Here is a 12,476-nt window from a genome sequence, read left to right as displayed (position 1 = left end):
AGAGAAGCCAGGACTGATGTCCATCAGGGCCCCTTGGGTGGCCTGCATTTGAAGGAGATGGGTCATGTGAGATATGCTGTGTTCCGTGCTCCAGAAGGTGAGAAGAGCCCCTGCGTGTTCTGGGTGTGGGGAGAGGATCTGCTCCTTATTCCCAAATCGACTCATCAGTTACAACCAGTGAACTTGAGCAAAAGTGGTTCTATATTCGGTATCACTGATACTCTGAGCTGCCCACCACAGCCGATTCCTACTGGGAACTCCAGCAGCTCCTGATTCCCTCCGGGGTGAGTGGGAGGAGAACCAGGCCCTGCATATTAACTGTCCATCTTGCCCCAGCACCCTGGGGAAGGTGGAATCTGCCAGCAGCTCCTGGGGCAGATTGCTCCAGACATCGGCTTCCCTTTAGAAACAGCATTTGGGTTTGCAGGAAGAGGGGCACTGCCTTCTGGGCTGTGGTCCAGTTCTTAGCAGGGGGGGGATGCTCAAGCCCCTCTCTGTTGTTTGCACAAAAACTGCCAGGTCAAGACCTTCCATGAGCACAGAATACTCCAGCTTTATTTATTTCTTTTGGAATTTGCTACTTTTTGAGGCATTTCTTTTGGCGAGCTGGACTCTTCCCTCTTCTGCCTGCCCCTATCCGGTGCAGCCAGGCCACCGTCTGCTCAAGGATACAGTGCTACAAATCCAGAGTCACTTCAGCAGACTCATTCCAGATTCACAGAACAGGGTGTTGGGCTCTCTCTGTGCGAGGGCTGGTTTACAAACAACTGGTCAGGACCCCTGTTGACTTTGGAATTAAACAGTGAGATACAGGAAGTTCTCAGCCACCACCCTGCATTAAAGTCACTGGGGATTTGCAGCAAGGACGGAATACAGGATCAGAGCTTAAATGAAAAGAGGTGTGATCTAGTGGGTTGAACTCAGACTGGGGAGTCAGGAGTCCTGGGTTCTGTCTCACAGTGACTCCCTGTAGGGGCTGGAATGTGTCATTTCACTTTGCTGACCCTCAGTTTCCTCCTCTGTCAGGGTGGGCCTATTATATGTGCCTGTCTATCTCCTGGACAAGTTCACGAGCTATGTAAAGGCCACATATGGGCTTTGGGAGTTATTGCGCCTCTAGAGATCTGGCCACAGGAGAGAGAAGCCTGGTGGTTTCAACCTAGAAGATGAGAAATAAACTCCCACCGTATTCATGGGGTTTGCTTATCTTGACCTCCCAGTATGCCTAAGTTGCAGGCTTTTCCATACTGGGGGACGTTGTAATAAGCAGCAATAGGATAGATTATTTATTACTATTATTTGCATTATGGCAGCACTTAGAAGTCTCAGTCAAGATTTGGACCGCATTGTGCTCGGTGCTGTATATACATACAGTAAGAGACAGTCCCTAAGAGCTAACAATTTAAATAGAGAAGACAGACAAAAAGCAGGAGGGGAAACTGAGGCACAGGGCAGTGATGTGCCTTGCCCATGGTCCCACATAAGCGCAGTGGTAGAGCTGGGAATAGAGTAAAGCTCTCCTGAGTCCCAGTCTGGCACACCATCCACTAGTCCATAACCCGACGCTGGTGAGAAAGGGGGGGTCATCCCAATGAAGTCATTGCAGTCACCAGTGGGGGACTAAACCCCAACAAACCCATTGAGTTGGGGACCAGCGGATGCGTGATGGACACTGAGCTCTGTTGAAAATCTGGCCCTTAACTTGAATAGAGGTTACACATAATCAGGTGACAACATGGGCCTTCCTTGACATATCAGTGCAGCCTGGGATAGGAGGGGCAGAGAGACCTGGAAGTGGAGTGTGACCAGATTTACAAAGATCCCCGTCCCGCCCTTATTTCAATGGGTGGCTGCAAGCTGAGAAGAAGACCCTTTTAGGTGGAACATCCTGGGTTCTGTGAACCTGACACTGGGACACACCTGGAGTGACGCAATGGAGTCAGTGGGCTTTGTTTTATCCTGTGGATTGACAGCACATGATCCACTGAGACGGCCTTCATTTTTTGAGCTGTGTTGCGATCGGTTGCATAAGTCACATGGTATTTTTCTCCCCTCCCCGCCCCCAAGGTGGATGAGTAAAACCCTTATAACCAGGAGGAGGGCGCTGAAGAGTCCAGTAGGAGTTTGACTCTTGCGGGGGAGTCCTGCTCTAAGTGTCTACTGAGGGATGACTTACTGCAGGTTTGTGAGCTGGTCTTTTCTTTCAGCGGGAGAGACTAGGCCTGCACCACCTCTTCTCTGAGCTCTAATAAGGCTAGTCAGTGACAAACATCGCAGCCCTGGAAACGAGCTCTCTGTAGCTGATCAGTGATCCTGAGGACCTGCTAATGCTTCCCAATGTCTCATGCTAGCACAGTGCATGCTGCATTCCCCTGTAGTGGCTGCTCCCCTGGAGGATAACAGTTTACTACGGCTGCCAGCTACTGGACTTACTCATCTAGCTCAAATGGCAGAGGTTGGTGTTGAAGGCAGGGAGTTCAAACCCTGATGATGGCCTCCATGGAAGGTTGTTGTCTAGGTCCTTCAGAGAGTGAAAAATTAACCCTTCTGTGACTGTCACCATAAGAGCTAAGCCAGATTTATTGCATGGTACAACTTTTCATTGCCTCTCATATTTTTAATATGCAGGATTTTCATTATATTGTAAGGACACTTCAGACTGAAAAGCAATGAAACTCATATTGATGCGATCACTGACTACAAATATACGGCTTTATATGTGCAGTGCAATGTTCTCTAGTAGCTAGAGCAGCTGACTGAGAGCAATGATTTCAGGCTTCTATTCCCCTCTCTGCTCCTAAATTTGCTGTGTGATGTTGCTTGAGTTGCTTCATGGTGTGGTGCCTCAGTTTCCCCACCTGGAAAATGTGGATAACTGAGGGTTGTAAGGACCAATCTACTAGTGCTATGAGAGGTAGTGAACTGTGGGAACCTGGCCGCAGGAGAAATGAGGCTGTGGCACCACTTAGTCTCTTATGAGCTAGGCATGACAGACAGTTTCTGCTCAAGAGAATCCCAGGTCTGAAAGAGCAGGTGGGCTGCAGAGCTGAACTGGGGTCATAGAATCATAGAAGATTAGGGTTGGAAGAGACCTCAGGAGGTCATCTAGTCCAACCCCCTGCTCAAAGCAGGACCAATCCCAACTAAATCATCCCAGCCAGGGCTTTGTCAAGTCGGGCCTTAAAACCCTCTAAGGATGGAGATTCCACCACCTCCCTAGGTAACCCATTCCAGTGCTTCATCACCCTCCTAGTGAAACAGTGTTTCCTAATATCCAACCTAAACCTCCCCCACTTGAGACTTGAGACCATTGATCCCTGTTCTGTCATCTGCCACCACTAAGAACAGCTGAGCTCCATCCTCTTTGGAACCCCCCTTCAGGTATTTGAAGGCTGCTATCAAATCCCCCCTCACTCTTCTCTTCTGAAGATTAAATAATCCCAGTTCCCTCAGCCTCTCCTTGTAAATCATGTGCCCCAGCCCCCGAATGATTTTCTTTGCCCTCCGCTGGACTCTTTCCAATTTGTCCACATCCTTTCTATAGTGGGGGGCCCCAAACTGGACGCAATACTGCAGATGTGGCCTTACCAGTGCCTAATAGAGGGGAATAATCACGTCCCTCGATCTGCTGGCATTGCTCCTACTAATGCAGCCCAATATGCCAGTAGCCTTCCTGGCTATAAGGGCACACTGTTGACTCATATCCAGCTTCTCGTCCACTGTAATCCTTGGGTCCTTTTCTGTAGAACTGCCACTTAGCCAGTCAGTCCCCAGCCTGTAGCCGTGCATGAGATTCTTCAATCCTAAATGCAGGACTCTGCACTTGTCCTTGTTGAACCGCATCAGATTTGGCCCAATTTTCCAATTTGTCTAGGTCACTCTGGACCCTATCCCTACCCTCCAGCATATCTACCTCTCCCCACAGCTTAGTGTCATCCGTGAACTTGCTGAGGGTGCAATCCATCCAATCATCCATTAATGAAGATGTTGAACAAAACCGGCCCCAGGACTGACCCCTGGGGAACTCCGCTTGATACCGGCTGCCAACTAGACATTGAGCCGTTGATCACTACCCACTGAGCCCGACAATCTAGCCAGCTTTCTGTCCACTGTATAGTCCATTTATCCAATCCATACATTTTTAACTTGCTGGCAAGAATACTGTGGGAGACCGTATCAAAAGTCAAGATATATCACGTCCATCACTTTCCCCATATCCATACAGCCAGTTATCTCATCATAGAAGGCAGTCAGGTTAGTCAAGCATGACTTGCTCGTGGTGAATCCAGGTTGACTGTTCCTGATCACCTTCCTTCCTCCAAGTGCTTCAAAATGGATTCCTTGGTCCAGGACTGGTATAGCTGAGGGTGTAGCAGAGCAGCACCGAGGGGGGTGGGGAACCCAGGGCTAATATAGGAGGAGGGGGGAGGGATTGCAGGTCAGGATCCAGCTGAAGAGGCAGAGCTCGGGCGGGGTGCGGACCTGGCTGGTGGAGCAGTAGGAACTATGGGTCAGGATCATGTTGCATCAGCAGGATTGGGAGAGGGGGACCCAGGTCTAGCGGGAGGCTGGCTGGGCAGGGGGCTGTTTGTCAGTATGAGGGGCTGTGAAAGGGCAGTGCGTTGCTTTGCTGCAGGGCTCTCGTCCCTGCCCTGTGGCTATCATCACTCACCTCGCTCTGGCCTTTCTTTTCTTCCCCTCCCCTGCCCCTTGTCCAGACAAGATCCTCCATTCCCTGGCATCTGGCCAAGACCCTCATGGCTGGCGTACCCCAGTGGACTGTGTCCGGGCCAATGAGCTGTGCGCTGCCGAGTCGAGCTGCAGCTCCCGTTACCGCACCCTGCGCCAGTGCCTGGCTGGCCGGGACAGGAATACCATGCTGGCTAACAAGGAGTGCCAGGCGGCTCTCGAGGTGCTGCAGGAGAGCTCACTCTACGACTGCCACTGCAAGCGGGGCATGAAGAAGGAGCTGCAGTGCCTTCAGATCTACTGGAGTATACACCTCGGGCTGACGGAGGGTAAGCGTCCTGCGTGGGGCGGGCCTGGTCCACGGGGAGGGGGGTGCCCCATATGCAGTTGTTCTGATGGATTAGCCCCGTCGGAGCTATGTGAGGATGAGGGCTGATCCCACGGCCAAGTGGTAAAGGGGCCCTTCTGCACCATTATGCGATGTTCTAGTCTGTTTGCTCAGGAGTAGCTGGGGGCTGTTCTGCTTCTGATCCATTTGGTATGGCTGGAGGGGTGGTTTCGGCCCATTGGATTGTTGGTAGGTGGGTGGGTTCTGATCCTCTAGCTCAGTAGTGGTGTGTGTGGCTGGGGGTGGGTGGAGAGGGAACAGTTCTGATCCACTAGCTGTTCTGATCCACTCTGGCAAAGGCCAGGAACCCCATGTGGCTAGTCCTGGGAGCTGATGAAGCAGGCGTGAGTTAGGAGATGTGTTCAGAGCCTGACTCTCTCTCTCCCTCTTTGCCATTTACACCTGTGCAAAGGGGAAGTAAAACATTCCCGCTGGTGTCCTGATTTGGGAGCAATTCACACCTGTTCTGCACAGGTGGGATAACGGGTGACACAAGTGCCAGGCAGCGAAGAATCAGATTCTTCATTAGTGTATTTCGGAGGAGGGTTTACTACGAGAGTGGCAGGGGGGCCAGCTGGTCTGGAGTGAAGAGTGTTAGTGGAGCAGTGTGTGTGTGGGGAGAGTCCAGGACTGGAACAGCAGGAAAGGACTGAGGGGCATTTGCAGAGCTGTGAGGGGAGTCCAGGACTGGAATAGCAGGGGGTGTTGTTCAGGTCAGGAATATGGGGCATTAGTGGAATTACATGGGGAACGTTCAAGTTTATTCTGTGCCTTATTGTGCAGCATGGGCTGGTGTAAGCCTGGGTAGAGCTGGAGTGGTATCAGTAGGGCTGTCTTGGACTGGCATGTCTCAGCTTTCAACCCCCAAGGTTTCAGTGTTTAGATCCCAGGTAGATCTCTCACCTTGTTCATTATCAGACAGAAGCCAAATCGATGGGTGGGGATGGGGAAGAAAGAACCAAACTCTCCCCTTCCCCTCCAGACTCTTCTCCCTTTTCTCCACTCTCCTCCTCTAGATTCTTTCTCACCATCCCCTTTTCCCAGACTCTCTCTTCCCCTAGACTCGGGCACATCCCATCCCTGCCTTGGGAATTTGCCAGACTTGAGGCTTCCTAGTGCCTGCACACACCCCCACCATCATCGCCAATGGCAGGGGCTGAGAGCTCGGTGAGCTGCACCAACGCAGAGGGCAGTCCCAGGCTGACCGGCTTTGGGACTGCCTCTCTCTCCATGTTAAACAGCTGATTAGTATTCTGGAAGGAGCATCCTCACAAGAACCACACTGGGCTGGAACAGGGGTTGATGGGAGTGAGAGGAGTATGGGGCTGGGCTCCTCTCTGGTGCGGCTGCCTTTTCATATCCAAGCTGCGAATGCCAGGCTGATCCTAGGCAGCCTTACCCCGGAAGGGGCCGCGCACGGTGGAGCAGATTGGGCTGTAATGAGAAGACACGTCGGGGCATCGAGACAGGTCACGGAGAGGGGGGCCCAGCGCGCAGGGAGCGGGGAGTTAATTTCCAGTTTGCATTAGTGGGGTCAAAGGGCCAGGTCTCCAGTTGGTGCCTGTGCATGGGCTGTTTGCCTGCCCCCCTCTCAGAGCAGGCTCCGGGCTGTCAATCTAGTCTCGTGTATCTATATGAGTGTCCCCCAGGCCTTGCTTGCGGAGCATTTCCCTCTCCTGCACTGTATTGGCTCCTGCCTGTCTGTGTCCAGTGGAAGCCCAGGCTCGCCAGGTGGGAACGGCACCTTATCCCCTTACTTGCTGTCTCTGGGAATTCTCATCTGCCAGGCAGGGTGGGCTCGTGGCTGGTGAAGCAGACTCTGCTCTGTTCCAGCCTGGATTATGGCAACTGCACTGGAGTTAGTGGAGTTGCTTCAGACTTATGCTGGCATCAGTGCGAGCAAACTATGGCCCTGGCTTCTGTTCTTGGCTCTGCCACTGATTCAATGAGTGACCTTGGGCAAGTTCCTTCCCCTTCTCTGTAAAGTGTCTTGAGATCCTCGGGTACAAGAGTCTATATAAGTGCAGAAAGGATTGTTCTAACAGTGCTATGTGCCAGTTCTGGTGGGTGGTGTTGGAACTGCGCAGCCATGTGCCACAGGCCCTGCACTGCTTGCAGCTTATGCAGACTCTCCTTTAGCTCAAGCAGCAGGGGCCTGTGCTCAGGGAGCAAGAGGGCTGGGGTTCGATCCCCGTTCAGGACAAGAAGCTTTCAGTGGTCCTGTGTCTGTTACAATATGATTCCGGCTTCAACCCCTGTGAGTGCAGAACTCTTGCTTGAGTTCAGGATGGGACTGATCATCTGCTCCCCGTGCCTCAGTTTCCCCCAAAAGAAGAGAGAGGAAGGGGACTACAACTCAGGAGTTCCTGGCTTCCAAGCTACTGCTTTGGCCATTAGGCTTCATTGACTCTTTACGGGCCTTTGATGCTGCGTGCATGCCATAGAGGGGCATGTGTTGGGAACAGGCTGTAGGCTGTACTAAAGCCCCATGTGCAGTCTGTCAGCTGCCCTAAGTCTGCTCTCTGGGAGAAAACCAGGCACCTTCTTAATACTGGCCATTCTCTGGCAAGGTTGAGCGAGAGCAGTGGGAAGGGCACGAGGGGATCTCGGAGCTGGCTGTTTCCACAAATGAACTGCCTCGAGATGCACCAGAGGCAGCTGTGATTGCAGGCCAGTGAGGGTGTAAATCAGAGAGGGGAGCGGTGCAGGTAATTGAAATTGGATTTTGCCAGCGCTGGGCCGGTTTGTTTATTGGAGAGAGGATTATCTACTCTCTCCTCCTCATCAAAGGGAAGGGGGAGGAAGCTGTCTCTTCCCATCCCTCCCCTCCCTACATCAGCAAGTCGGGGGCCCTCCCCTCCTCCTTGCTATATATCACAATCAGTGGCTCAGCTGACTGGCTGTGCTAGGATGTGGAATTGGGGACCCCCCAGACCTGAGGGGCTGGGAGTGCTGGCTGGAATTTGGTGTGTTGTGGGCAGGTGCTGGCAAGATTCCTTCCCGCAGCTCTGCCCATACCCCTCAATCCTGAGTCTGTAGCCGCCCCCCTGGTCATTTCCTTCCTGGGTCTGCATGGAGCAGGGGCCGCTAGTCATTTCTGACTATCCCCCAGTGGGTTGCTCTGTGATATGGGAAAATGTATCATTGGTGACTAGAATGAGCCTGAGTCTCTGCCTCAATCCCAGCTGCCACTGGGCTGCTATTTGTAGCGAGCAAATTTCCTCCCTCCCATTTCCCTTGCACCTGTGCTGCCCCTTGGACGATCTTTTCCAGCCAGAGGTGCATCATCCATCCTTGCTGTCCCGCAACGATGAGCCAGCCAAGAAATGTCCAGCCCTATCCGTAGCAATCTCTGTAGCTTTTCCTTAATACGTTTGCCCACAATGTGGCTTGCAGACCATTGGGTGCCTGGGAATGCTCCTGGCACATGCAGATGAAATGGTGGATGTTGCTTCCTTGTAAGAGAGAGGTGAAAAGTGGGTTATGTGTACTGGGGTGTCTTGCACACACAAAGCAGGTATAAAGAGTGACAACATTCTAGTGCCCAGGGTCAGGTAGCATGTAGAGAACTCAGAAGAGCCCTGGGGAAATAATAATTGCCACTTACAAAGGACATTGGATCTGCAAGTGTTTTACAAAGTGGGGTGAGTTTCACTATCCCATTTTAAAGATGGGTGGGGAAATGGAATCAGCGAACATTAAATGACTTGCCCAGGGTTACACAGCAAGTCAGTGTCAAAGCTAGGACTATACCGCATGTCTCTTGACTCCTAGTCAGATGTATCAGCCGCTGGACCATGCTGCCTCATTAAAGATTCAGGGCCAGGTTTTTCAAAGAGCTCTGTACCCGAAGGCTCCTGCTTGGGCACCTGAATGGAGCGACCAGCAGATTCAGCACACAGCAGGTCCCATGAAAAACTCAGCCCTTATTTAGGTGCCTCAGTGGGAACTGATTGTGGAGTAGAGGGAGGAAAAATTGGGGGAAGGAAGGATAAAGCAGAGAGTGTAGAACAGGAGAGAGAGGATGAAAGGAGCTGGGGAGAGAGAGGGTCATAGGAGTGCATCCTGCAAGTGAAAGCAATTCATTTTTTCCTCTCATGTAATTAAGAGCCAAGGGAGTGTGGTGGGGAGTGAAAGGGGAATAGTTCCTCTTTCTAACCATGCGGCGCAACCAAAACTGTAACCCTCCTCTTTTCCTTACACGGGTCTCTCCTCCATCGGTGGCTCCCTGGCGGCTCCAGGCTGGAGATAGAATAGAACGCGGCCTACCCACAAAGTGGCACCTGTTCAACTATCAGTGTGATTTTTAAACTAGTTTAGTTCAATCAGTGAAACTTTGTGTGTGGACACTGTTCAGTGAGGTTAAACCAGGCTTGTGTTGTTTTACAGTGTGTGGGTAAACGTACAGGGGTAAACTCAACCAATAGAACCAGCTTTAAACTGGAATAAGAGTGTCCGTCCAGAGGTTTGCACTCATTTAATTAAAGTGTTGTAAGTTTGTGTGCAGTCAACATTGGGACCAGGTTTCCAAAAGCACTCAGCACCCAACGTGCTGAAAATCTGGCCCTGACTGTGGGTGCTGAGTACCTCTGAAACCTTTGGCCCCTGGTGACTCCCTTAGACCTTCACCCATGCTTGGTTAAAACACACTTTTTTCTGATGTTAAATTGCAATCGACGATGAGGCAAGTTGTAGTTTTAACACGTGTCAGCTGGTGGAGGTAAACCCTAGCCTCTAGGTCAGCTCTGCTGCTGGATGGCCAGAAAGTCAGGCGGGAAGCAGGAATCTCTACTTAATGGTGATTTGCCCCTCAGCACCGTGCAGTCAGCAATTTCAAAGGGCTTTGCACACATGAATGAATTTAGCCTAACAACAACTTCAGGAGGGAGGGAAGAATACTAGCCCCATTTCACAGAGCAGAAAACTGAGGCACAGAAAGAAACTAAGACACAGAAGGGAAAAAAAGGGTGTGTTCTTACCATGTGTTGGCTAACATGGGGTAAAATCCTAGTGAAGACAAGGAAGGCTGTAGCTTTCACACAGGTTAGCAGGGTGAGATGGCAACTCTGGCCAGGATCCTAGGTTTACCTCAACTTGTTAACTCACATGAGAACGGCACGGCTTTGCCTTCACTCAGATTTTACCTTGTCTTACCACATATTAGCTAATGGGGTAAGAACACACCTTTTCCCATCGTGATGACAAGGCCAAAGGGCCCAAATTCATGCACAGAGTCGGTGGGGAAGCCAGGAATAGAACCCAGGAAGACTCCTGACTCCTCTCCTGTGGTCTAACCAGTAGGTAACAGACCAGCTGTAGAAGGTTGTGCTGATGCCCATCATTGAGGGGCATTGGCAGAGCGATGTGGGGAACCCAGGACTAGGATAGCAGGGAGCTGCTGCAGGACCATCCAAAGCCATCATACAAAATCCCATCTTGTTTCAGAGACCTCGTTATGCAGCTAGACTCACTGTAGTGCAGCAGACTTTTGGACAATCTGTTCAGGTCTCCCATCTCCTTCCATAACTAGATCTCTCAATGCAGTGATCCCCCACCTATCACACTGGATCAGAGTGGTCTATCTAGCCAGTATCCTGTCTCTGACACTGCCAATATGTGATGCTTCAGAGAGGCTAATTCTCCCACAATGCATCTGGCCAATAGCCTGCTCTTCGCTCACCTTTCTCAAGTGAGCAAGTTTTGCATTCTCCTGGTGCATGGCAGCTTAGTCCCCTGCATTAAGCCTGGCTCGTTTCACCCCAGTGCCTTTCCCAGCGGTTAATTGCATCTCAGCCAGCTTAGGGGAAGTTCGATGCCCTTTTAATACTGGGTAATTTTCCTAGCGAGCAGCAAGGTTCAGCCAGTGTTTAATTATTTATTGCATTGGCAAAGCAATATAGCGAGAGGTTAGTGTTTCCTAAACACACTTTAATAAAGGTGCCATTTGTCATCAGAGCATTAGCAAACCCAGCATGGCGAACGTGTTGGCAGGATTTAAACGAGGGACTCTTACAGAATGATCGTAAGTGTTTCCTTTCCTTTTAACAGCCTTTCAATTTCACCAGCCCGTGGTAACAGGCCAAAATAACACATGAGGAGGGTGGGGTTGTTGTTGTTTTCAATATTCGTTTGTAGTACTGTAGCAGAGGCATCAACCGAGATAGTCAGAGACAGCCTCTGCCCTAAAGCTCTCACAATCTAGCTCGAGCAGACATGGGAAGGGAAGGCACAGAGAGAAGCGGCTCCTCTATGGACAAAAAGCAGGGTCTGGGGCAGAGCCAGAAATAGCATTTTGGTCTCGTGATTCCCCAGTCCAGTGCTCTGTGCACGAGATGACACTGCCGCCTTGTAGCTTGCCTTTTCTCTGTGTTCCTCCTGCTCTTCTCCTTTCCAGCCTGGAGGCTGGAATTCTGTTCTCTCACATCACTGAGGCTCCCCTCAGTCTGCTTTGATCACCTCCAAGAGGTCAGTCCGTGGTCTCTAATTCCAGCAGGCGCCTTCTGGTTTCTCTTGTGGGCCTGCAGCGCTGCTGCCCCCTCCCAAAAGGCGATTGGCACCTTCCTCCTGGCTGCTGGGTACCCGATCGCGGGACTCCTCACAAGGCCCATTCAGCGGGCAGGGCAGGAGTCCATTGCCAAAAGGAGCCGGTCGCCATGGGAACAGCTTGGAACTGGGGCTGGTGTGTCTGTGCTGTGTAATGTGTATTCCTGGCGGCTTCGGCCGGGTTGGTCCCTGGGCCGTGGAGGTGAGGTAGGTGGACAGAGAGTGAGGCCATGGGACAGCCTGTGGGAGACTGGCTGTACCGTGTCTGAGCTGAGGTGAGCTGGGCTCACTTGAGATGGGGTGGTCTGGAGTGGCCAGCGTGAGCACGACCCCGTCTGGAGGCTTGTGTTTCAGCTCCCGGCGCGATAGCTGTGTTGTTGTCACTCATGCTCGCTAAGCGTGAGTTAGTCCTCCAGCCCCTCTGTGCCATGAAGACACCTGGCCAGGGGGAAGTAGACTGAGACCCACCAATTCATTTCTCAGAGGCCACCGAATGGCGGTGGAAGCTATTGGAGCCAGGTGGTAGACTCTCTCTCTGTCCTCTTGCTGATCTCCCCACTATCCAGGTCCCATCCCGGTCTTGCTTCTGCTCTGCAGCAGGGAAGGAGGGTGGCTCAATCCCAGCTCCCTGGCATCCAGTTTTGCCTCACGATCTTTCTGAAGGATTTCCTGTAGCGAAATGCATTTATAACTGTCCGTGGAGGAGCTGCTCCAGCCCTGCCTGATTGCTTCCTGCCTATTAATAGGCCTCTTTTCCAGCAGAAGGTTTTGAGTGGCTTCTTAATTATGGGGGACAAAAGCAGCCTTGCTCAGGCTAATAATATCCTGAATGATCCAGAAGAGCCTGGAAGAGCGG

General features: G+C 51.7%; 1 protein-coding gene across 2 annotated transcripts in view; it reads left to right on the top strand.

Annotated features, from left to right (window-relative positions):
• GFRA2 (GDNF family receptor alpha 2) overlaps positions 1-12,476 on the top strand; it is a 95,628-nt gene that overhangs the window by 9,761 nt on the left and 73,391 nt on the right. The window contains exon 2 of one of the 2 annotated variants that reach the window (XM_043536460.1): positions 4,719-5,018. In XM_043536460.1, the coding sequence (XP_043392395.1) occupies positions 4,719-5,018 (300 nt within the window). Of the gene's footprint in view, positions 1-4,718; positions 5,019-11,392; positions 11,543-12,476 lie in introns of those variants that run through there. The other variant, XM_037886505.2, reaches the window with a different exon arrangement.

Source organism: Chelonia mydas, chromosome 26, assembly GCF_015237465.2.
Source record: "Chelonia mydas isolate rCheMyd1 chromosome 26, rCheMyd1.pri.v2, whole genome shotgun sequence".
In the NCBI taxonomy this organism is placed as follows: domain Eukaryota; kingdom Metazoa; phylum Chordata; order Testudines; family Cheloniidae; genus Chelonia; species Chelonia mydas.
This window is presented reverse-complemented; position numbering and strand designations above follow the sequence as displayed.